The sequence below is a fragment of the Schistocerca americana genome, chromosome 1 (genome assembly GCF_021461395.2).
Source record: "Schistocerca americana isolate TAMUIC-IGC-003095 chromosome 1, iqSchAmer2.1, whole genome shotgun sequence".
In the NCBI taxonomy this organism is placed as follows: domain Eukaryota; kingdom Metazoa; phylum Arthropoda; class Insecta; order Orthoptera; family Acrididae; genus Schistocerca; species Schistocerca americana.
Genome location: NC_060119.1, coordinates 1,139,680,371 through 1,139,707,661, shown reverse-complemented (window position 1 = coordinate 1,139,707,661; position 27,291 = coordinate 1,139,680,371). Strand labels below are relative to the sequence as shown.

The following is a 27,291-nucleotide window of genomic DNA, read 5'->3' as shown; positions in this document are numbered from 1 at the left end:
CGAGATGCCGGTTCAAGGCAGTCGCCTGTTATTTTGTCGTTTGCTCGCTACGGTGATGGGGAGGGGCGGCTCTGCAGATAAAGGTCAGGCACAATCCAGCGAGAGCTCACTGTGTCGCAGAACTTCTGGAGTGAGTGAGTAGGTCTGTCAAACGAAATGGCATCACCAAAAGTCAAGAATGAGAAAATTGGGATCGTGGGAAGGTAGGTAAAATATTTGTTTGTAGAATTATACATTGTCAACGCCTTCCAAGCCTTGCAGAAAACACCATTCTAATAGCTGAGAAGTGTCAAGTCCGTACTGTGGCATAACGTGTAGTCACACACAGTGTGTTAAAAATTACTTTCAGCTCTGAGTTTTACCCTCACCGAAGTTCCCACCAAAGAAAATTGAATGTATATATTAACATAACCCCATGAACATCGGCATTTCTTATTTTACACCTTTGAAAGTAATTTACATTTCAGTTTTTTTATAGCTGTAAATGAAATTAAGCATATCTGTTTAAGATTTGATAGTGTTTACTGTTTTTGGGCTGTTGTCATTGTGTTCACAAAGCCCTGCCATCAGACGTTCCTTATTTCCTCAAAATTTCTCAACACTTTCACTGAAATATCGTCAGTAATTTTCTCAGTGGTACTGTTTCGTACTGTGCCATTGCCCATTTGCATTTAGGCCTACTGTGTGTTTATGCTATGTGGAACAAATTATACTTGTGTAGCAAAAGGAAATAATTTAGGTAGTTGCAAATCATGTTGTTGTTTTAAACCCCCCCCCCCCCTCCCACTTTCCTATAATACCAAACTGAAAGTACCTTGATGCTTGAGAATACGTGCTATCAAGCGAGCTTTTCTTTTAGTCAAGTTGAAATTTTTCTTCCCAGTTTGGTACAATGCTTTCTCATTAGTTACGCAGTTCATCATCAAATCTGCAGCATTGTATTGTAACACCGCATTTCAAAGTCACCCATACGATAGTTTGTAGGCAGAAAGGGGGGAGGGGGCGTTATGGGGCATTTTCAATATTTTGGAAGACAAATGGCGACTTGTAAGGGAGCCAAAAGTTCCAGTTCCAACCCTGTTAAAAACCTGCATAATTCTGACTTCTTTTTCACTTAGCTGAGACCTAATTGGGGGGGGGGGGGGGAAGAGTGTGAAGAGCTTCTGCTTGCTTTTCTTTTCTGAACTGCTTATCACATCACCTCCACACAAGTCTACATTCCAGACAAATACCTTCAGAAAAAAGGCTTCCTTAAACCTGTTTACATCAGATGTGTGGAAAAATTCCCCTTTATCAGAAATACATTCTTTGCTACAGCCATTCTGCATTTTATATCCTCTCTACTTCAATCATCAATATTTGCTACCCCAGTAGCAAAGCTCATCTACTGCTGTTAGTGTCTTGTTTCCACATCACATTGACAGTGTCACCTGATTTAATTCAGCTAATTCCATTTCCCTTGTTTTGATTTTGTTGATATTCATCTTACATCCTTTTCTCAAGACACCAGTTGTCCATTCTGTTCAACAGATTTTCCTTTTTTTATCTCTGACAGAATTAGAATGTCATCATCAAACTGCAAACTTCTCAGTTCTTCTTCCTGAACTTTAATTCACATTCCAAATTTCTCTTTTTGTTTCTTTCACAGCTTATTCAATGTACAAATTGAATAACATCGGAGATAGACTACAACATTGTGTGACTCCCCTCTCAACTGCTGCTTTTATTTCGTACCCTTTGAGTTTTCTAACTGTGTTTGGTTTCTGTGCAGGTTGTAATAACCTTTTGATATTCCTATATTTTATCCAACAACAAAACTTGAATACCAATATCTGTTTCGTGGACCTGCACTGTAATAAAATGGTTGATGTTGCACTTCAGTTTGTAGTGTACTAATGAAATTGTTTGACTCCTCTTTTACCGTCCATTTACATAGACCTTATTTGACACATTTCTGCGGAGTGATGTGCTTGACACGCTGGAGTGGATCGCACCCCAGCAACAACAATTGTTATAGCAAATAATCTATTGAATATATGTTATTGTTGTTGTGGTCTTCAGTCCAGAGACTGGTTTGATGCAGCTCTCCATGCTACTCTATCCTGTGCAAGTATCTCCACCTCCAAATGGCTAGTGCAACCAATATCTTTCTGAACCTGCTTAATTTATTCATTTCTTGGTCTCCCTCTACGATTTTTACCTCTCCTCCCTTGATGCCTCAGAACACGTCCTACCAACTGATACCTTCTTCTAGTAAAGTTGTGCCACAAATTCCTCTTCTTCCCAATTCTGTTTAGTACTTCCTCATTAGTTATGTTATCTACCCATCTAATATTCAGCATTCTTCGTAGCACCACAGTCTGGAAGCTTCTATTGTATTCTTGTCTACACTGTTTATCATCCATGTTTCACTTCCATACATGGCTACACTCCATACAAGACTTTGACACACAAACCTATACTCGATGTTAACATATTTTTCTTCTTCAAAAATATTGTTTTTGCCATAGCCAGTCTACATTTTATATCCTCACTACTTCTACCATCATCAGTTATTTTACTCCCCAAATAGCAAAAGTCATTTACTACTTTAAGTGTCTCATTTCCTAATCTAATACCCTCAGCATCACCTGATTCAATTCGACTACATTCCATTATCCTTATTTTGCTTTTGTTGATGTTCATCTTACATCCTCCTTTCAAGACACTATCCATTCCATTCAACTGTTCATACAAGTCCTTTGCTGTCTCTAATTGAAATGCAGTATCATTGGCAAACGTCAAAGTTTTTATTTCTTCTCCGTGGAATTTAATACCTACTCCAAATTTTTCTTTTGTTTCCTTTACTGCTTGCTTAATATACAGATTGAATAACATTGAGGATAGACCACAACCCTGTCTCACTTCCATCGCAATCACTGCTTCCCTTTCATGCCCCTCGACTCTTATAACTGCCATCTGGTTTCTGTACAAATTGTAAATAGCCTTTCGCTCCCTGTATTTTACCCCTGCCACCTTCAGAATTTGAAAGAGAGTATTCCCGTCAACATTGTCCAAAGCTTTTTCTAAGTCTAGTAATGTAAGTTTGTCTTTCCTTAACCTGTCTTCAAAGATACGTCACAGGGTTACGGTAGTATTGCCTTGTGTGTTCAACATTTATAGGGAATCCAAACTGATCTTCGCCGAGGCTGGCTTCTACCAGTTTTTCCATTGAATAAATATGGTTCAAAAATTTTTTGTAACTTCTCAAAATCTTACATTATCTACATAACTTCAAAAGGTAACCAAAACAAAATCTGAAAAACATTACTGTTTCTTTCTTTTCTTTTTTTTAAAAAAAAATCATATAAATGGCTAGAAATTTAACTCTTGTTTCCTCAAGATATAGTACTACAAGAAAAAAATAGTAATGGCTGTTACTGAACTATCTAAGAAAGATATTCATTCTGGAAAATTGGAGGGAGAAACATTCATGAAAAAGTGAAAATTCTGTTATCAGAATAAGCAAGTACTTTCAGTATCGTCATGTGAACCCTCTTCCTCTCCTATAGTGCACGCAGAACCTTGTTCTTCACTTAGAAAATTCTCCTCATCAAGCCATTTAACAAATTCGTCATGATTTTTGTCCACTTCAAGAAATTCCCCACATAGGCCCCCTGTGTTTTGAATTAGCAGATTATATGCCATTCAATTATTTGAATAAAATGTTATCTAGATTACAAAAAAATAGACATTATAAAACATAGTATACACACTTTATTTTTTATTCTGATGCTAAAATATACTTCAAAAGGTATGCTAGAGGGGAAAAAGTGTATCACATGCTATAAAGTAATCACTGTGCATTTGGTTTCGAGAAGAATGTTGGTCAGGGTTTAGGTCTTAGTGAAGAATGAGGTGAGCATATCTGTTTCTTACCTGTAAGTTATTTAATTTGGTGCTTGTGAGTTCTGTGTATATTTCCTTGCAGAGCCCTCAAAAGAAATATGTAATATGAATCAATGCAAGTCCAGTTTTATTTTAGCAAATGTTGCATCTGGTAGGTATTGAGCAGTTGTTTGTTATTGCTGTTAAGAACCTTATATAGTATGGCTTACCTCAAAGGTGTAGTATTCTTATTACAAGTTACTAAAACTAGTTGTAACTGCGCAGTGGAAGGGACACTCTTCAGACTATTAGTATCTCCTACATTCTTTCCTGTAAGTGTATAAACTCAAAAGGTCCACACTGATTGCCTGCAATTTTTTTTCCGTGGAAGGTCTCACACTGCCATTGGATGTAGACAAAACTTCGTGAAATATTAAAGGAGTATATTAGACCTGGGCTCAAGGACAAAGTAGTGGTATTTGTTAGTCCTAGCTCAACAAATAGTTATAATGTGCAAGGAGGTTTTCTGCCTATATTAACAGGGGAACGTATCGACTCACCGAAAGGGTGAAATCATCATTTACAATCAATGGTATTTAATTGTGCAATAATCCTGTTGTGATAAGGAATTCTGTTTTAATGCTGCTCAGATATAAAAGTGACTTTGGATGTACTCCAAGGGAGTGCTATGGGAGCATTCCTTTTCACATTGTATATAAATAACAGACTACATAATGTTGGGAATTTCATGAGGCTTTTCACTGATGATGCTGTTGTGTAAAAGTGAAGCCAATACTAGAAAATCATAGCAAAAGACAAGAAGATCGGCAGAGGATCTTTGCATGGTGCAGGAAGTGGCAGTTGACCCTCAACATAAACAAACGTATTGTATTGCTTATACATAGACAGAATGATCTGTTATTGTATGACTATGCAATAACTGCAGAACAATCACTCAAAGCAGGTTCTTTCATATTCGTACAAGCCAATTTGAAAGTTTAACAACCTTACAAAATTAATCGCAAGTAAGGCAGATACTATACTTAGATTTATTGGAAGGATCCTCTAGAAATTTACTCCATCAACAAAGGAGGTAGTTTACAAAATGCTCGTTTAACAAATCCTTGGAATATTGCTTGTTAGTCTTGGATCTGTAGTTGAGGATTGATAGAGGAAATATAGAAGATACAAAGAAAAGCAGCACGTTTATTACAGGTTCATTTAATAAGAGCAAAAGAGTCACAGATGCTCAGCTGCCTCCAGCAGCAGGCTCTGCAAGAGAGGTGTTCTGCATTATACTCCACTGTTAAAATTCCAAGAGCATACATTCCTAGAAGAGTCAGCCAGTGTATTGCTTCCTCCTGTGTGTACCTCATGAAGATAAAATTGGAGACATTTGAGCCTACACAGAGGCTTACAAGCAATATTTCCTCCTAGAACCAGCCGGAACTGGAACAGGAAAAGCGGGAAGTGACACGGGTACACAAAGTACTCTCCAGCACACACCATAAGGTGGTTTGTGGAGTTTAGATGTTGAAAATATTTTGTCCAACCTCTCAATTTATGAGTACATTGAAGTGCTGCATTTGTTGCTCCTTTTGAAATGCCTGACATGTAATGTTGACTGATAAACAAAACCAGTTTTGTTAATTTGCCAATTTAATCACCTTGTGGTTTTTCTTCCTTCCCCTCAGTGGTTTGATTGGCCGTAGCTGGGCAATGCTGTTTGCTGCTGCTGGGTATGAGGTTCATCTTTATGACATCTTGCCAGAGCAGGTCAGCTCAGCTCTGGACGACATTAAAAAACAACTGAAAACATTGGAAAAAGAAAAACTTCTACGTGGAAAACTGTCTGCAGACCAACAGATGTCTCTTGTAAAGGGTAAGTTACTTTTCTTGAAACCCTTTAAGGATACAGGGTACTTTCTCTGCTCAATATTATGTAAAAGTAATCACCTGTTTCTTTGAGGCACTGTTTATAATGTATACGTGTTACAGATTTTGTGTTGGTATCAGGCAATGCAGCACACTTTCTAAATAAATTAGAAGTATTTTGAATATTTCTGAACCTGCTTAGGGTTATTAAAAAAAGTTACAAAGAAATAGATGCAATTTTTTTCCAAACTATTTAATTCAGTTTTATACATTTGAAGGAGACAGACTAAATTTTTACCAGATATGCATGACATGATGGCTGAGGAACTAGACCTATTTAAGTCCACCTATTATGTGTATTACAAGCATATAAAATATCACATCTTATATTTTCAAAGATGATGTGACTTACCAAACGACAGTTCTGGCAGGTTGATAGACACACAAACATGCACACAAAATTCAAGCTTTCGCAACAAACGGTTTGCTTCATCAGGAAAGAGGGAAGGAGGGGGAAAGACGAAAGGATGTGGGTTTTAAGGGAGAGGGTAAGGAGTCATCCCAATCTCGGGAGTGGAAAGACTTACTGTAGGGGGAAAAAAGGACAGGTATACACTGCCGCGCACGCACACACACACACACACACACACACACACACACACACACACACACACAAGCAGACATTTGTAAAGGTAGAGAGTTTGGGCAGAGATGTCAGTCGAGGTGGAAGTACAGAGGCAAAGATGTTGTTGAAAGACAGGTGAGGTATGAGTGGCGGCAAATTGAAATTAGCGGAGATTGAGGCCTGGCGGATAACGAGAAGAGAGGATATACTGAAGGGCAAGTTCCCATCTCCGGAGTTCTGACAGGTTGGTGTTAGTGGGAAGTATCCAGATAACCCGGATGGTGTAACACTGTGCCAAGACGTGCTGGCTGTGCACCAAGGCATGTTTAGCCACAGGGTGATCCTCATTACCAACAAACACTGTCTGCCTGTGCCCATTCATGCGAATGGACAGTTTGTTGCTGGTCATTCCCACATAGAAAGCTTCACAGTGTAGGCAGGTCAGTTGGTAAATCACGTGGGTGCTTTCACACGTGGTTCTGCCTTTGATCTTGTACACCTTCCGGGTTACAGGACTGGAGTAGGTGGTGATGGGAGGGTGCATGGGACAGGTTTTACACCGGGAGCGGTTACAAGAGTAGGAGCCAGAGGGTAGGGAAGGTGGTTTGGGGATTTCATAGGGATGAACTGAGAGGTTACAAAGGTTAGGTGGACGGCGGAAAGACACTCTCGGTGGAGTGGGGAGGGTTTCATGAAGGATAGGTGAGATCCATACTTCATGAAGTCCTCCCCACTCCACCAAGAGTGTCTTTCCGCCATCCACCTAACCTTTGTAACCTCTTAGTTCATCCCTATGAAATCCCCAAACCACCTTCCTTACCCTCAGAACATTCCTGAAGCATAGTCTTCATCCTGCAGCATTTCATCATCTTCAGGCTTCTTCTTGGCATTCCTTTTAGCACTTCTTGCTTCTTTGGAAACTCAAAGAGCGAATCTTTCAGCTTCATGCACCCATTGTCTGTCATGTGCAAGCAGTTGATCTTCCATATTAGAGCCACATTTTATGCCTAAATTTCTCAGAACTTCCAACCTTCCTATCATGCCATCATTAAAACATATCACTGCACCTAGCACACCAACTTTTAATGTATTTAGTCCTGCATAAACATTCTTGGGTATTCTTTCCCATATGCAATGATTGAAACTTTCATTTGTATTCTGAGTGCCCCCATGAAGATATTTTCTAAGCAAAACAGGGTCACTCAGATCCCTAAAAATTGGTTTTATTTCATTCATAATAGGCCCAGGAAGAGAATGCTTGTGATGGTATATTTGACCACTTTCATTTGCTTGTTGGTAACCACACCAAGGATCTGCTCCTTTAGGGTAAAGTCCGTAAACAGAGTGGTCATCTGTGGACAACTTACGAAAGTAGGTGGCCCATGTAGCTTCCTGAATGTATTGGGAGGAGGAGGAAGGTTGATCAAACCACAAAACGTTTGAGCAGCTGTTTTTCCTTTCCCTGTTGCATGCATTGCATATACAAACTTCAAATTAACATCATATGAATTATGCACAATGTTTGAAGCCCTTTTCGAGGTTGATTTATTGCAGAATCTACACAGAACAACTAATTTTGATGCTAAACCCTTCCTGCTACTTTGTTGTTCGGTTATTTCTAGACAGCCTACACCATCATTGTTTACATTTCGCCACTTCCTTTAGCAAAGAAGATAAGATGCCCACATCAACAACAAATCCACTACAAACAGCATAATTGTTAACACAAAAATTTGAATCACCAAGGGTTTCTTTCCAGAAGAACTGATACATAGGCTACTTTCGACAGTGTGGCATGCTTTATTTGTGAACTGGTTACCATGGAATTTACTTTTATTGAACTTCTTGATGCGTGGTATAGTTTGTATTTATTGCACACTAAAGGATATGTACTTCCACAAATATATATAGCACTTGGGCTACAAACATTCAGTAACACGTGAACAAACTGCATCAGTGAAACAAAAGTAAATACTAGCAAAGATAATCATTTACAGACACTAGGAACCTGCACCGTTACCAACATATACAATGTATCATATGTTTTATCGCTGGAAACAGGAAGTTCACAGTTCTTTTCGAAATAATACTGGTTTCTGAAACAGAAATAAAGAGGGTGTGGCAGCGTACATGACCGTACCTTTAAAATTTGGTGTATATAGGTAATCTTTCATTTGAAACCCTATAATGTATATATCAGTGTAATCAGGAAAGACTATAGAATATAACAAAGTCATAAAAATTTCGATTTTTCCACCATTTATAAGTACCCTGTATCTTTAATTATCACATTTGTTATTGTTAATATTTGATCTGCATGTAAGTTTGTTAATTAGAAGATCTCTGTCATGTACATTTCTCGTATGTAGCACCACAGTAAACAAGTATGTTCTGAGTGTTTCTTTTTTTTTTTTCCAATATGAATTGGGGGAAAAATTCCCTAAGGTAGAGAGTGAATGTCTGTCTACTGGCTCTGTCACTGATGGCCTTCATCACCACCACTTATTAGAAACAACTGTGGCTTCTTTTCTGCAGTGTGCAGACATCCACTTTGGTAATGCTTTAGAACCTCCGAGACACAGGAGGGAGCAGTTTAATTTTGACAGTATAGAAGAATAGGAAATGAGCAAAAGTGACTGTTGTGTGGTGCTCCCTAGGAAGAGAAGGAAAAATAATAGGAGAACATGACCTAAGGGAGGAACAAATTAGAAGATGAATTTTGCGCATGGCACAGATTAGTAATCGCAATCTCTTGGTTAAAGAGCCAAGAAAGAAGGCTGGTTGTATACATCAAAGATACCTGGAGACACTGGAATGTTTCAGATAGCTTATATAATGGCAAGACAGATCTTCAGTAACCATATTTTAAGCTACGAAACACTTCCAGCAGCAAATGTGTATAGTGCTCAAAATTTACTGATTATGATGAAATATTAAGGAGATGGGCTCTAAATAACTTGAATGAACCAAAGCTTGTTGAAAGTCTGAAAGGTAGCATTAGGAAAAGATTGACTGAATCAGGTGAAAGGAATGCGGTAGAAGTGGGGAAGTGAGAGATGGAGTAGTGAAGGTTGCAGAGGAACAATTAGGCAAAAAAAGGCAAGGTCCAGTACACATCCTTGAGTAACACTAGAGCTAGTCAGTTTAACTGGCCAAATATAAACCAAATCAAGCCAACAATAGGGAGTACAGATGTCAAAAAAAAAAAAAAATCAGATTGACAGGAGGTGAAAAATGGTGAGTGGGGGTTGCTAGAGAAGTGTCAAGAATATGTAAATAATGGAGATGCTGAGTCACAGGTAGCCACAACAAGAAGACTGTCACAAATAAAGTTTTTGGCCAGTAAGGCCTTTGTCCAAAATAGATGACACACACACACACACACACACACACACACTCTCTCTCTCTCTCTCTCTCTCTCTCTCTCTCTCTCTCTCTCTCTCTCTCTCGTGCAAATGCAACTCACACACATGAATGAATGTGCATGCATGCGTGTTTGTGTGCATGTTGCCATCTATTTTTGACAAAGGGCTTACTGGCCGAAAACTTTGTTTGTGACGGTCCCTTTGTTGGGCCTATCTGTGACTCAGCATCTCCACTATATGGTGAGTAGCAGCTTTCCTTCTCATAATATTGTTACATTCCATCCTGGATTTTCCATTGTGTAATACATAAATAAAGGAAATATAAGTTCCTCATAAAGGAAAATTAAAGAAACCTTATAAGAAAAGACTTATTATTTTCGGACCGGTACAGTAATTTTAGTTGGTATATTTAACTGTTTCTCTGTATAATACTACTGGACTTTTTTATGTTTGCAGGCACATCAAACTTGTCAGAAGCCGTTAAGGGAGCAAAATTGGTACAGGAAAATGTACCAGAAAGACTGGATTTGAAATGTAAGGTGTATCAGGAGTTAGACAAAGTGGTGGATTCTAATACAATCCTCTCAAGTTCTACAAGTACATTCCTGCCTTCACTGTTCAGTAAGGACATAAAACACAGGAGTCAAATTATTGTCTCACATCCAGTAAGTACAAAAATATTTGTATTTTTGATACAGTTTTATGATAGAAAGAAAAAAGGTCAAGCACAGATAAGGAGAGAGTAACTAATCTTAATGCAGACACATAAAGTGATACAGGCTCTCTGCTGTTCCTAATCTATGAAAACAACTTAGGTGACAATCTGAACAGCCCTTTTATGGATGACACTGTTGTTTACCGTGTAGTAAAGGCATTGGAAGATCTAAACAAATTGCAAAATGTTGCAGATGGTGTATCTTCATGGTGCAAAAAGTGGCAATTTACCCTAAACAACAAAAGGTGGCAGGTCCTCCAGATGAGTACTAAAAAAAACGTGAAATTTCAGTTGCACAATAAATCATATAAATTTAAAGGTTGCCAATTCAGTTCAGTACTTAGTGGTTACAAATATGAATAACTTAAATTGGAAGCATCACAGAGAAAATGTGGAGAAGGTGAACCAAAGGCTGTGCTTTACTGCAGAACACTTGAACCGTACAACAGATGTAATAAAGCAAATTTTTACACTATGATTGCCTGTCCTCAGGATCCTTACTGGATGAGATTAACAGAGGACATCAGAAAAGTTCAAAAAAGGGCAGTTTGTTTTGTATTATTGTGAAATAGGAGAAAGTGTGTCTTGGATTAGAGAGGCAAGTCGGGGTGGCAATCATTAGAAAAAAGGTATTTTTTGTTGCTGTGAGATCTCTTTACAAAATTTCAATCACCAACTTTCTGCACTGAATGTGCAAATATTTTATTGATTCCCAGCTACATAGGAAGAAATGACTCTTGTAATACAATAAATCAGATCTCACATGGAAAGATTTAGATATTCATTTCTCCCAGGTGCTTTTTGAGAGAGGAATGGTCGAGTAGTAGTCCAAAAGTTGTTCTCTGAACCATCTGCCCAAGAATTTGAGTGTGAATTTCTGAGTAGTCTTGTAGATGTATATAGAAATTGGAAATTTGTGGTAAGGTCTTACGGGACCAAACTGCTGAGGTCATCGGTCCCTAAGCCTACACACTACTTAATCTAACTTAAGCTATGGACACACACACACACACACACACACACACACTCCAGGGAGGACTTGAATCTCCAACGGGCATGGACCGTGACAAGGCGCCTCAGACTGTGTGGTTAGAAGTATATAGAAAATATGCAGAAATTTGTTCCTCAGAGTGATGTTCCAAGTCTACAAATGTGTCATGCTTCTTTTCTTATCAGAACATGTTCAAACATGCAGTGCTGCTGAGAGTTGCTGTCGGTGGATGTGACAGTGTTGGCTAGAAGAATAGTAACCAGTTCTGGGGAACAATTGTTCTTGTGGACTGCCACTGGTTTAGTGATTTGAGGAAATGTCTCCAGTGCTTAGAGAAGGCTGTTCAGTGCCCTACCATGTGAAGGTGCTTCTGAGTTTTTGTATAAAACAAAGTTTGAGGACACTTCCGTTCAGGGTTGACTTCCTTAACCAATTGTTGAAGAGAATGTAGTCGAAATGCAGAAAGATTTCTGTGAATCACACTACTAAATAACATCAGTCCCACAGCCTTTGTGTGTCTGCATATTACATCATTCTTAAAGATCATATTACAGACAGAATGGTTTTTATTTCCTGTGTTGTATCACAAGTTTTGTCTGAGAAGCTAACAGTACATAGCTTATTACAGTGCAAGAAATTGTGCAACAGATTTTGGTTATTGTTTGGATACTGTTATGTGTGATGAAATCTGAGATGTGGTTATAACATGTGGGAAATTTAAAACAAGAAGTGAGGATGTAAGTTGAGGACATTAGTGGTGCCGAGGGGACTGGAAGGAAAACTATAAGAACATGCTGGACATGGGAAAGAAATTATTAAATTTGTTAGGAACAGAGTAAAAGAAAAACTCAGAAGTGTGTGTACTAGAAGTTCAATGAAGACAGTGGAGTGTAAGAGATGAGTCTTAAAAAATGTTGGCAGGTTCTTACGAACATTTATATTGTATTCCCATGGTTATGGTATTATGTTTCACACAACAATACTTAAAATTCTGAGAGTGATTTTCTGAGTGTATGTAAGTGAAATGAGCTTACTGGGTAGCAAAATTTCTTATTAATTAGTAGTAAAAAAGCAGAGTTATAAATTTCCTAGTTGTAAAATAAGAATTATTGAACATGAAATTAAAAACAGAGCGGGTTTTACAAATGTATAGCACGTGGAAAACTACAGTGTGTTCCATGATTAATGTTTAATTAGTTGCCAGCTTAAAATCTTAGTGTCCCTTGTTCATGAAAATCGTCATAAGATGAGGTGTACAGTATGTTGGCAACAGTTTCTTTACAAACAGAGACATTGCTAAGTGTTTTGCCACCCTAGGACAGAACTGAAAAATAACACCCTTTCTTTTTTTACTACCATTGGTCTCCCCGATATCCATACCCATTTCCACCACCAGCAACATCCAACGGCACAACAATGCGAACCTGTTGTTATACTTTTAATAATTAAACTAAAGTGACCAGACATCTTAATTTCCTGGGGACAGCTCTCAGTTTTTATGCTCAGTCCATAGTTTCTTTAAAACAGTTTCTGCAATTATGTCCGACTGATTAAAAAGTCAACAGTCTCTTCTTTTATTATTTGCGTACATGTCAAAGTTTAAGGAAATGCCAGCTAATTTGTTTGAGGAAAGACAATGTAGTTTGTTTCTCATGCTGCAAGTCTCGGAGACAAACTTAACTGACACGAACTCATTTTTATGTATGATTATGATGAAATGCATTTACCTTTTACTCCTTTTAGATATGTTGAAAGAGAAGTACAAAACCTAGCTTGTGAATATGTGATCGATTATCCACAGGAAATAGTAGAACTAAAAACATCAACAGAACCAATGAATAGAACTGACACTTGACAAATGATCTGCAGAGACAAAAACAAAAAGGACTGAGGGAGCTGTGGGATCAGGTTGCAACCTGATCGCAAGCCAGTGCATGTGCCTTGCTGCAATGCTGGACAGAGATGAATTGAGATTATCTTTGTTTCCATTTCATACTCGGTAGCAGTTGCTTTAGTTTTGAGCTAGGTAGAGGCAATGTGTTTACTTTTGTCAAAGTTACTAAATACTTGTTATGTAATTGTTCTGTATGCTTTTGAAAACAGTTTAATGTTTTAATTTTTTCCTCTTTTTCATTTTTTCTTACAGTTTGCTCAATTTTTTCGCTGGTTGATTTGAAATTAATTTTCTCTACCCATGGGCCACCCTTAAAATTTTACCGTCCTATTTGTACCTGATGATGGAAATTTTAAAATTGTGGCATCTTGTTAAGACACAAAAAGCAATTTAGAAAAAGACACCATAAGAGCATAAGAGCCAACTACACTAGTGTTCAGAAAAAATGCACCAGGATGCCTCGCAGACATGCTTGAACGATACTGTCAAATCAGTGAATCCAGAAGAGGGTGCATTATTGGCATGAGAGAATGTGGTGCATCCATCCAGAAAATTGCTGCTCATGTGGGCCGAAGTGTTTTGGCAGTGCAACAGGTGTCTACAGAACGATTCACAGAAGGCCATAGAACATGACAACATGGGTCAGGCCGCACTGCCCACCTAGAAGATCGACCTGCATCCTCAGCTCTAGCTCAACAGCGGAACAGTATAACACATCGTACACTATCAGGGGTGCCAGTCCATTTTCTTTTATTACGGCATTGGTTACGTTCATGTCGTCCACTTCTCATACCTTTGGCAAATGTGCAGAAACATACTAGATGGCAATAGTGTGTGGAACAATGTCACTGGGGACAGGAATGGCATCAGATAGTGTTTTCGGACAAATCCAGGATCTTTTTGTTCGAAAATGATGGCTGCACTTTGGTTCACCATACACAGTGTGAGTGGCATCACACTGACTGCATTCGCAGAACTCGAGGCATTATGGTGTGGGCTGCTATTGGCTACAACCACAAATTGCAGTTGGTGTGTGACCTAAGTGAATGACATATTGTGACCTGTAACCATACCCCTTCTACACAACATCCCAGACACCATTTTTCAGCACACGATGCATCACTACATGTTGCTGCATGAACACGTGCCTTCTTGGTGTCACAGGATGTCAGCCTTTTGCCGTAGCCCACTAGATCACCAGACCCAGACATGTCACCAATCAAAAATGTGGGCTATAGTGAAACAACGGGTGCAGTGCTGTGACCCAATGCCAACCACCACAAGTGAAATTTGAAACCAGCTGAATGCAGCATGGATGGCCATACCGCAGGACACCATTTGCACCTTATAAGCGTCGATGGCATTGTGCACAGAACAAGTTACCATGGCCCATGGCGGATCCTGTGCACACTAGGCAACAGGGAACCTGGTGAACCAAGGTGACTGATATCTAATCATCTCTGCAGAACATAACACCACACAAGACCTATGAAGATGAACATCCTATCTCTAGTTGTTAAAAGTACTCTGTTTTTTCTAAAGATGAATGTATATTTGATTATGGAAACTCAATCGGCATACAAAATATTACATAGTTATCTTTACACAAATTAAAAAGAGCCATCATATTTATTGAAGGCAACTGTTAACTGTCACTAGAATTTGTTTTATTAATGTTGTCTTTTAACTTTTCATGCAATACAAGAAACACAGTTAGATAATATTTGCACTTCCAGAAAAAACTATAATGTGATGTAGAAGTGTAATATTTGTTTAGTAGAATTTACTACTTTTTGGAAGCATGCAGAAATTGGTAGATCTTCACTAATTTCTTGGATCCTTTCTCTCCTAAATTATTTCATAATTATGATCAAACAAGTCCATAGACAGAGAAGATCCCCCGATGGATGCAGTACAGACAGGGCAAGAAATGAGCCACTAGTAAAGTAGTTGTAGTGTCTTAAATAAATTAAACACAGGAATTTAAATTGAACTATTTGTCAGTACAAGCAAAATCCTAAAAAACAATAAAAATCCATTTAAAAAACCAATTTTACCCACTTGTTTATTTTTTTTAATACCAGAGCTTTTCTCAGTTGTGGTATTTATGCCATAAGTGTTTCTGTTGGTTAGCATTTCTCAATTGCATTCATGGAGTGTTCAACAAAATATGATGGACTTGTGTTAAGGTTTCTGATTTTTTTATTTATATTTTACCTTAGTGTGAAATAGACAGATTTCTATCGTCAGCTGTTGTTTCCATACCTTAGTGTTAATTATGATAAAACATTTTTGCAGTTCAAAAAAATTTTCCCTTGAACATTGTTCTCAATCTTTTCTCTGCCCTCACAGCTATATGTATTTCATTTTTTAAATTTTGTTCTTCCTACAGGTGAACCCCCCATATTATGTTCCTTTGGTTGAAATAGTACCAGCTCCCTGGACTGATCCAGCAATTATTCCTCGTACAAGGGCTATCATGGAAGAAATTGGCCAAGCTCCAGTTTGCCTTACAAAGGAAATTCCAGGCTTTGCACTGAATAGAATCCAGTAAGTACCCTCCTCCTCTTCCTGCGCACACGCGCACACACACACACACACACACACACACACACACACACAGAAGAGAAAATAAGTGCAGTATTATGTTGTTAATAAGGCTTTCACATAAAACACCCAAATAAATGGACAGTAGCTGCACATTTATATAAAAGTAAACCTACTGTGTACCCAATTGAGAATGGCTGAAAAGTAATGAACATTGAAGGTGTAGATTGGACATTCTAAAAAACCTCAAATTTTTCGTATGTAAATAATTTGTACAGTCAGATTAGAAGCTTTTTTTTTTTAAAAAAAAAAAAAAAAAAAAAAAAAAAAAAAAAAAAAAAAAAAAAAAAAAGACAATGCAATTATCAAGACCCGTGAAGATTTGGATTAAAGAACCCTACGTACTGTAACATCTTGTTTCATGTTTAAAGTTTGTAAGTTTGTTTCCTACCTTTTCCTTCTAATATGAAATTGTTACCGTTGTTGTAAAACTAACTACTTAAAAGAAACCTCTTACTTCTGTTCTTCTAAGGCTTTTGTCATCAGTTGTACTTGTAAGAAAATTTTAAATTCTTTGATGGATACCTTGTTTTTGTAATGTGACACAACGGTGGAGTGTAACTGCTTAGAATGTCTTTAGAAGTAGACAGCCCTTGAGACAAATGTTTTCATATGTCACTTTGTTATGAATGCATGTGTGTGGTAAATATGAAACAATTAACAGGAAATAAGTCATAGACAAATAGTAGCTTGCCATTATTCAGGTATTTGGTTTACATTAAGGATCAGTTATCTTTCCCAAAGCCTAAATTAAACTTGTGAACCCTAGATGGTTGGTTGGTTGATATGGGGAAGGGGACCAAACAGGGAGGTCATTGGTCTCATCGGATTAGTGAAGGATGGGGAAGAAAGTCAGCTGCGCCCTTTCAAAGAAACCATTCTGGCATTTGCCTGAAGCAATTAAGGAATCATAGAAAAATCTAAATCAGGATGGCCGGACATAGGTTTGAAACAGTCATTCTCCTGAAGGTGAATCCAGTGTGCTAACTACTGCACAACCTCGCTCAGTGTGAACCATGAAGCTAGAGTTAAATACAGGGTGATTCACGAAGGTATGCAAATATTGTAATATGTGATTCTACTTGTAAAACAAAAGAAAAAAAAAGTTGGTATAAATGTAGGTCTTAGTTACGGAGTTATGGCTAATAAAAGATTTTTGCCTGAAATTTAGAAACTTCGCTAGTATGAAGCCATTGCAAAACTGTAAGAGGTTAAAGTGAAGCACAATTTCCATTTATTTTGTTATTGATCTGGTGAATCTAATAAAACATGACCCAGCCGTAGCATTACCATCACATTTGGCACAAATAAACACCATATCGGCGTATTCCTGTGTTGTAAATTTGAAAGGCATCTCTATTTCATAAATAATCTGCATACCACAACAGTTACTATGTGGTTTCACTTAAATACACTGTTGTTATGTTCTTTCACTGAACAATACAGAAAACTAACTCATTTCAAGGTTAGAAAATGAGTGAAAAAACTCGCTAACGATTGCCAACAATGACATAAATGTTTCTACATTGTTAATGGAAAGTAAACAAATTTACTTGTATAATACTCTTTGCTTCTTGGGATGTTCTAGAAAGCTACTGCAGATACACGTCTGGGACATGTTATATTAGATTCACGAGACCAATAACAACAAAATAAATGGAAATCGTGCTTTATTTTAACCTCGTACAGATTTGCAATGGCTTCATATTAGCAAAGTTACTAAATTCCAGGTAAAATCTTTTGATAACCGTAACTCCATAAATAAACATTTGTGGACCTTATTTTATATGAACTTTTTTCTTTAGTTTTACTTGTGGAATAACATATTAAAATACTTGCATACCTTCGTGACTCACCTTGTATATAAGAGGTCAGTCAAAAAAGATTGAAATGCAGGCAATTGATTGGCATATTAATAAAATACACATCTCGACTGTTTCTGTCTGCTACAGGAATCCAAAATGGTTTTCTTAATCTAGATCAGTTCTCTGCAAACCACTTGGCAGTGTACTTTCCATTGTACCAGCTATTAGCGCATCTTCCCATTTCACTGTACGGAGTGACAATTTAAAGCATATTCTAGAAACTTTCTAATTACACTTTCATGGGATAATTAGCATCTATCTTCAAGCGACTGCCAGTTCAGGTCTTTTAGCATCGCTGAGAGACACTCCCATCAATGAAACAAATCTGTGACCATTTGTGCTGCACTTCTCTGCATATTTTCAGGGGCCCTGGTAGTCCTATTTGGTACTGGTCCCACGCACTTGAGTACTATTCTAGGGTAGTATTGGTCATGTGAGCATTTTCTAAGCTATCTCATTTGTAGACAGATTGGATACCCATAATACTCTAGCAATGAGGTACTTCCTGCAGCCTGCTTTCCCTGTGATTGAGCTTGTATGAATGTTACATTTCGTATCCCTACAAATTGTTACATACAGGTATCTTCATGACTTCACTGATTACAACTGTGTCTCATTGAACATTTAATGCACATTGCCAATCTTTACACCATTTTGAAACCTTATCAAGATCTGACTGAATATTTGTGGAGTGTTAGAGCTGCATTACCTGTGTAAGATCTGGGGTTAATATAAACATTGTCTGCAAGGTCAATGTACAACACAAGCAGCCATGGTCCCAGCACACTTCCCTCGTACACCCAAAGTTACTTCATCATCTTTGTATGACTCTCCATCCAATACAACATTCTGTGTTCTGTCTACTATGAAATTATCAGTTGATTCCCAAATTTTGCTTGATACCTCATACAAACATACTTTTGATAATAAGTGTGAGTGTGTTACTGATAAGTAATAGGCCTCAGACACAGCCAAATGATTTGGCTCATATTTGGCTGGTCACTTATTTACAACCTAAAATGAAAGACTCCTGCATATTTTCACTCGACACCCCTCTGGCTTTGAGAAACCAATCCTAAACCTCATAAAATGCTATCAGATCAGAACTGATTGTATCGATAGATAATTGAAAATTGAGCATTTTAATCGTCATATGTGGAGTCCCACAGATGCATATTTTCCTAGGAATTGAGGGAAGAAACTGTTAAGACTGCCACTTATGTATGTATGTATGTATGTATGACGTAAACCACTCATATTCTGTTCCGTTTATACCATAGAATTGTAATTTCTGGAACATAATGTTACGGTTCACACAATCAAATGTTTTGGATAAGTCATAGAAAATTCGTATGGTGACATTTTACTTTCTAATGTGGGCAGTGAAATTTTATATTGCTGTCTCAGTGGAACAGCAATTTTGAAGTCCGAACTGTGATTTACTAAGTATCTCATTACTGCTGAGATATCCAACCTCACTTGAGTACATTACTTTCTTGACAATTTTTGAAAATGCTGTAAGCAAGGATACTGGTCGATAATTATTGACATCTGTGGCTTCCCGTTCTTTGTAGAGAGCTTTGACAACGGCATATTTTAACCTGTCTGGGAAAATACCATGAGTTAATGATGGATTACATATGTGAGTCAGAATATCGGCTGTAACTGCTCCACATTGTTTTAATATCTTGTTAGAGATGTCATCTCCTCCAACAAACCATTTATTTTTCAAAGATTTAATGATTTTCCTCATTTCACAAGAAGTTCTAAGGTGAAAATTAATCTGACTAGTATTTCTCAAAACTGACTTTTCCATGTACTGCTTGGCTTTTTCTTTTGAACTGTTCTTACCAATTTTTTCACCTACACTAAATAATTAAGAAATGGTTTCAAATACAGTAGCTACTTGTGTACTGTTGGTGAAGATGGTTTCTTTCTCTTTAATAGTAATACTACCAACCCTAGTGTTACTATTCCTGTCTCCCTTCTTAGAACATTCCGTATTGATTTGATTTTATTGCAGAGTTGAGTTGTTAATTTCAACTCTATTGTATATATTTCTTGATTTTCTGACAACTTCTCTCAGTATGTTACAATAATTTTTAAAGTGTAAAATTACTCCCGAGTCTTTACTAATTACTGTTGTCTCATAGTTTTCTTTTTCATTCTGAAGAAACTTTAAACCGTTAGAACCCAAGGTTTCTTTGAAAAGTGTTCGGCGTTACTTTTAGTAATTTTTTTAGGCAACAATGTTCAAAAAGGGATATAAATTTATCGAGAAATATTTTGCATTTATCATTATATACATCTCCACAATTAACATTTCTTAAACTTTCTCTGAAGTATTCTGTAGATACCGGGTTGAGCAACCTTACACTTTTACTTAATGATTTATGAACAGTACACCCTGCTAGGTTTAGTAAGTTAATAAATTGTACATCATGATCTGATAAGCCATTTATCACAAGGAAAGCTTATGTTAGTTTTACATCCTCTTGCCATACAAATACATTATCTATTAGAGTGCTACTGTCTTGAGCTATGCGTGTAGGGAACTTAATCACTGATTCTAAGTTATATGTCATTAATAACACTTCTAATTCACTTTTCCTATCAGAATTGCTTAGAAAGTTTGCATTGAAATCACCACAGATTAACAACTTCCTTTTGTCTGTCAGATAGCATAATAAGGAAAGTGAAAGTAAAGAAATGTGGAACACAAATTTGCACCTTCGGCTACATCATGTAAAGTAGTCAGTGTTGTACTTCCACAACGCACTTTTCAGCCAGTGTAGCAACGCAGTAAGTCGACACTGAGGACAACATACGAAGAAATAAAGAAAGCAGGGAATGTTGCCTATAAGTGTCACTTTACAAATTTTGACATTAGGAAAAGCAGTTGTAACTTTTACTGAGAAATAATTGATCAACGTGAAAAGTTAGATAACACTGATTTCTGTACTGAATAAAATTCAAAACTTGCAGTTTAATGTTGAATCTATCTCTTAGGTGGATGTCTTCTTCTTCTTCTTCTTCTTCTTCTTCTTCTTCTTTCCATAAAACTATATGATACTGTTTAAAATTGTATTACTTTTCTGCAGGTACTGCATATTGAATGAAGTTCTCCGCTTGGTTGCTGATGGAGTTTTAAATGTTAGTGACATTGATAAGGTGATGTCAGAGGGTCTAGGAATGCGTTATGCTTTCTTGGGTCCTCTTGAAACTGCTCATTTAAATGCCGAAGGTATGTATTCAGTTTGTCATTATATGCTTACAATATGCTAGTTAGCAATACACCAGTAAACCCCTGATTATTTAAAGATTTGAACTGTGGTGTATAAAACAGCTTCAGATGTCTAATTTCTTTACAAATGACTTAATATGTTAAATATTTGCCTTTAAGCATGTAACTGAGAAAAAGTTTAGGAAAGATTTGAAATTATGCTTAATATCGGTTGGAAGTTGCTGAGTTATCTCATTAGGAAAGAATGGATGAATACAGTGTGGGTAATTTCCACTCTATTTTAAGGAAGAGCTAGTTTTTCACACATCTAAATGTATGATGTATCTCCTGAACTATGTGGCATCCAGTGACATAATTTTGCAGGTACATTCAGTGATGTATGCAGGTATTTGTGAAGTGTGTTTTGAAGAGAGTTACTAGTAAAGAAATAACAAATTAAAAGGTCATTAAAGAAGTAGTAAATTAAAAGGTCATGCCTGATGCTAAAGTTTGGCTGCATGAACAGTGAAAATCTAATAAGTATTAAACTTTTTCCTTTAATAATTTTGTTGAAAGTATCAGTGAGGGAAGTTGTGTAAAGGTTGGAAATTATGTCTAAAGCTTATCGGAAGTCGCTAAGTTTTCTCATTCTCAAATACTGAATACATAAAATCCATGTATTTGGATGTTTCTCAAAATTTGTGTAACAGCACCTAAAAGGACATTTATCATTTATAAAACTAAGTATCTGAGTAATAAATGTGTTTGAACTTTACCTTTTTTTGTATTGCCTTCTATTCAGAAATGTCTAATGTTTTGATTGATGTAAATGGATATTGGTTTGATCAGATATTTTTGTCATTCAAGACTAAGTAATAATTTTTATCTGTATTGTTTGAATAAATTCTGCGCAGCTCTGTTTCTTAATATATTCTGAGAGTTATAAGTGAGTAGCAACTATCCTTTACGTAGGATTGCTAAGGTAATAAGATGTGATATGTTCCTCGATGCCCCAACTACATTGAAGATTCTATTTTTGGGCAGTGTTTTGACAAGTGATACATCCATCTTTAAGTGCTGCAAGTGAAGGTTATATATATTGGTATGCTTGCTGTTTGCACTCAATAGGGACTGTGAAGAATTGTTGCCAAAGTGTAACTACGTCAAAATAGTTTACTACCTGGCACTCTCTGTGTCCGTTGTGCATTTTGTTTTGCAGTGTTCATTACAGCATATGTTCTACGTGTGATTTCATCCTTGCAAGATCAAATGGTTAGTGAAATAATAGAATGTTGGATCCCAAGCCTTGCCGAAATTGAAACCTCCATTCATGTTTATTGGGTTTTCCTAACCCCTGTATAAACATTTGACTGAATTATTCAGTCCCACAAGCTTGGGGACTGCCCCACGATACTAGTCTTGTCTTGTCACTTCATAATGATATTCCACAACAGTTAATTTGCTTATCTGCTTCAAAAAGGTGTGTGTGGTTGAAGTGCCTAGTGGGTCATTAATTGTCCTCACATTCAACATACCAAGTTTGCAAGGTTTTGAGTATGTACTAATTTTTTTGGAGATGTTAAGTGCCTTTAACAGTACATGGTGATGAGAATGAAATGCAGGGTGTTTCAGAAATAATTTACATATTGCAAAGTATTATGTTGTCCAAACATTGATTGCTGTACCACAGCTCAGTTATTAGAGGAACAAATACATTGTATAATTTATATTCATTGGCGCTAGATGTCAGTTGTCTTCTGTTTGCCACCACATGTTGCAAAATGGCTGCTCTGGAGGAGAAATCATTTTGTGTTCTAGAGTTTGTGGAGTGTAATTCCATGATTACAGTGCAAAGGTGTTTCAGACTGAGGTACCAAATTGACCCTCCAAATGCATGAAACATTTGCAGATGGTCTCAGTAGTTTGTAGACTCAGGATGTGCACTTAAAGGAAAGAGTCCTGACAAAAATGTCACACAAATTCAGACTGCTTTCCAACAAAGCTCAACAAAATAAACTCATCATGCCAATCGGGGGTTACAGATATGTGCAACAAGAATTTAGCCTGTTTTGAGACATTGATTGGTTATGAAGCCGTACTAGCTATAGCTGGTACAGGCTCTAAGTCATGACAAGAAATGCAAATTTGTGGCACTTTCTGCCCAGCTACAGAGTGCTGTTGGCAGTGACAGCACTTTCACACAGTGCATCATGTTAAGTGATGCAGTGACTTTCCATGTACAACACAGTGTTAGAATTTGTGTCCTACAGACCCCACATCCACACAGTTCACCCAGTCAATATGTTTTGTGTGGCTTACGGCTACATTCTTTATTTGAATCAGATACAATTTCATTTATCCTAAGTATAATGTATATATACTTTGAAAGCAAGAAGCATAAATTCTTAAGCTAAATGTACAACAACGTTTAAAATCTTGTTCCTGTTTCAGGTATGGAAAGTTATTGTGATAGGTATGGTCAGACAATATATGATGTGTCCATGACAATGGGACCCACACCGAAATTTGAAGGTCCAGTGGTGAAAGAACTTCATAAACAACTGTGTGAGATGACTCCTCTAGAGAAACTTCCAGAAAGAAGGGCATGGCGTGACTTGTGCCTCACACATCTCTCTACTCTGAAGAAGAAAATGTCTAATACTGAATGAAACAACAATGTGCAATAATATGTAAATAATTAACTGTATAAACTATATTTTGCCAATTCCAAAACATTTTTCCTTCTGTTCACTGTATGCCTCTGCCACCCCACCCTAGAAGAATGAGTCAAGACCAATGCAGAAATTGGGTGGGTCGTACACCTGCCCACGCGTGCGCGTGTGTGTGTGCGTGTGTGCGTGTGTGTGTGCGTGTGTGTGTGTGTGTGTGTGTGCGTGCGTGCGTGTGTGCGTGCACGCGTTATACAAGTGGAGCAGTCGGGAAGTGATTGCCTTGGAGCTGGCTCAGGACCTATATCTCCTCCTTCCCCTACCCCCCTTCCCTTTGGCCCAGTACTCTGCATGTAGTCTCCGCCGAGGTGGTGGCAAGCATACCTCATCTCCTCCCCTTCTCCTCTCACCAACACATTGCTCTGTCTGAGGCCCACACCCCTTCTGGTGGCATCTCCACTGTTGCTGCTCCGCCTGTTCCTGAAGCCAGTTCATTGTGGGATATCTCCTTCCTCTTCTTAATAAAACTAACTGCAGGTTCCCAGGCATTAGTAAGGAGGTAACCTGTCATATGGCCACTTGGAAGAAAAAAGTAGAATGATTTTCTCATACATCTCAGTTCCATACCCTAGAAATCAATTTTGCCATGGAAGTCCATGTGAACATGGAGTGCTCCCCTTTCTGGATGTCATGTTAAAATAAGAGAAGGCAGCACATTGGACCACAGTGTATACTGTAAGAAGACACACACGGAGTTATACTTGCACACTGACTGCTATCACCACCTAGCACAGAGGAACAGGGTGCTCAAAACATTTTCACATAGGACTTGCACCTCCTCTCTAACAGAGAGGGTCTCAACCAAGAAGTTGAACACATGAGGATGGTGTTGCAGATTGGCAAATTCAGAGACCCCGATGTCATACACTGACTGTGCAACTGGCAGAAACAGACGAGGACCTCAGGTGGATGAAGCCATTGCATTTATTCCATTTTATGTCGCATTATCCGCAAAGATGAGACAAATTCTTTGGAAACACCAAGGGAAGGCTGATGTTTAGTGTTTCTTTTCCCCCATCACTGCACCACTGTAGTGATTGGGCTCTGGAACATCGCTACCTAATTAATTAGTACAATTTACTAGAACTAAGTTCATTACCAATCTCGGAGTCATAGTGCAGAGTGTATACGCCCCGTGAATTTTTTTTTCCTGGCAAAAACCAGAAATTTTTGAGAATTCTGGGAATTTTGCCTGGTTTTAATTTTCAGTTAAAAGTTTGTAATTTTGACTGGTAAAAACTGACACTCTAATAAAAAACATTATTGTATCCCTCTACTGCAAAATAATACTGCAGCAATAAAACATAAATGAGAGAAAAAACAATATAAAACTTAAGTTGCAAAGGAAATTTGCCCTTTACAACAACAACAACAACAACAACAACAAAGCACCATGCACACACAAGCGTCTGCCAATAGCAAAATATGTCAAAGGCCTTAGGGCAAAGACTAAGCAATACTTAGTTACAACATGACGTCATATCTGTTAACATTAGGTTTCTTTGAGCAGATGCCAGTGGGATCATGTGCGTGCGCAGTTCAGTCGCATGTGAGCAGTAGCTTCTTCTGCTTCTGGCTACTTGAAGCCAGACGCTAACCAGAAAAAAATTTCTGGAGCTATCAAGTTAATTAAAATACATTCACATAGTTACGGAAGACAGAAATATATTGTCAGTTTGTTTCCTGATTTTATTTCCACGTTTTTGGCAGTCGAGCAATAATCACCTTACAGAACAATGAAGTTATTTTCGTCGGTTTACTAAAGAAATTTGGCTTTTGTTAGTATTTTCCACTGGGGCAGTCAATTTATTTGAACGGAAGCATTTCATTCCACAATATAGGCTAGTTCCAGCTGTTCGCTGAATTTCCATGTTTTCACCTTCTGGCATGTATGGCATTTTACCATAATAAAGAACCAAACGTGAGATAGTACAGTTCTGGTGCTCCAGGAAATTTACATCCCAAAAAGCTTAATATGAGCTTGGGACCTACTCCATTGTAAATGTGAACACACGAATGTGCACTTCAAGCCAAATTATACATTTTAGTATGGTTTATGAAATTCCGAAGCTCTTGGAATATCTTCTGATGTTCTGTTTCTTTTATGACGTGATGTAAGATCTCTTAATGCTTTATACGTATGAACATACGGGTTTTCTATGCCGTTGTAGCTGCGCACTCACAGTAATGCTTGTTCTCTGGCTCTCTCTGGCAACAACCTAAACAAACCTATTTCTGACAGGTGTTGGGGAAAATATAGCGAATGGTGATTTGAATAGTGTTACTTTCAAAGTAAATTTCCTATTACGCAAGATGAATTATGTTACGTGTACGAATGTACAATGAATTTTTTAAATTACAGATTGTTTGTCTCTCGTTTAAAACTTAACACATTGAGGACCAGCCACTTCAAAGGATATCACGCCCAGAAGCTTTAGACATTTAAATTTTACTGGAACATTTGTGTGAAGTATTTTAAAGTGTAACACATGCAAAAAAAGACCAATATCACATGTTAAATAGACTCTGATGTAGCTTATTAACCTTACAGATCAATATTATATATTGTAGCCACACTAAGTTAATTAATTTAAGCCATTAACTTTCCTCATTTGTGTGTCAGCTCTACTTAAGTCATGACCCTGTAGTGGCTGCAGTAGCTAACATTGTCATGAACTGTTCACTATAGATGTCTGATTCCAGACTGGCAGCTGCTTACTCTCTTCAGACATCTACTAGCACTTGCATGTTACCTTTCCATAAAATAAAATAATTATCCTTTTCAGGTCGAGCTGCATATGAAAGTCTCATCTTTTCCTAGAGTGTGTTCCAGGTAGCTGTTAAAGGGGGAAAAAAAAGAAATGTGGTTAAGGAAATACCAAATCCCGATATGATAATCATTCATTGCTGTAATAATCATGATGTATGTTAGAACTTCATCACTAATGGTGCAGGTTCAGCTGTACAATGAAAATAGAATTTTAAACAAGTTGGCAAATCAGGTGCCACATCAGTCCTCCGTGTTTTCTCGACAAATGATCTAAAAAGTATTCTGAAACTGACAATTTAATACAACAAAATTAGGGACAGAATGACTGGATCGGCAGTGTAATGAGCAGTAAAAATTATCTTCAAATATAATTATTATTAATCATGAAGTCACAACAGTACAAGAAAGAAATGCTTACACGTGGTTGGTCTGATGCAGAAGAGGAAGGCCAACAAGCACGTCTTTCTGCCTCCCAAAGCATGTGAAGACGGGACCTTCTTGTGTTTTTTAAGATACAAATTAAATCTTTGACATTCATGTTACAAATCTTTTAAATTATAAAAGAAAAGTTTTTTAAAGGAGGTCTCTCACACTGACTCCACACGAAACACTCAGATGCTGTATACGAATTGCCACTAACTTGCTGCGTTAAGAGTTAAACTGCCACGCAGGTTAATACTGGGAATCTGCACCATTGGCTGTGGCTGCCAGATGATAACACACATTCTGTTTGTTGGTTTCCAAGGCAGAGTAATATCGTCCTAT

The 27,291-nt window shown here is 37.5% G+C and overlaps 1 protein-coding gene across 1 annotated transcript; it reads left to right on the top strand.

Moving 5' to 3' along the window:
* The first annotated feature begins 16 nt into the window (after positions 1-16).
* On the top strand, positions 17-23,762 carry LOC124619255 (lambda-crystallin). Its single transcript, XM_047145523.1, has 6 exons — positions 17-203; positions 5,562-5,749; positions 10,189-10,397; positions 15,725-15,882; positions 20,906-21,048; positions 23,479-23,762. Exons 1-6 carry the CDS (start codon positions 157-159, stop codon positions 23,694-23,696), a joined length of 963 nt encoding a protein of 320 aa, XP_047001479.1. The 5' UTR covers positions 17-156; the 3' UTR covers positions 23,697-23,762.
* Positions 23,763-27,291: the final 3,529 nt, after the last annotated feature.

Coding starts and splice junctions, on each gene's coding strand:
- LOC124619255 (XM_047145523.1), top strand. CDS start 157: ATGGCATCACCAAAAGTCAAGAATGAGAAAATTGGGATCGTGGGAAG. Junction 15,883..20,905: donor TTTGCACTGAATAGAATCCA/GTAAGTACCCTC, acceptor ACTTTTCTGCAG/GTACTGCATATTGAATGAAG. Junction 21,049..23,478: donor TGCTCATTTAAATGCCGAAG/GTATGTATTCAG, acceptor TTCCTGTTTCAG/GTATGGAAAGTTATTGTGAT.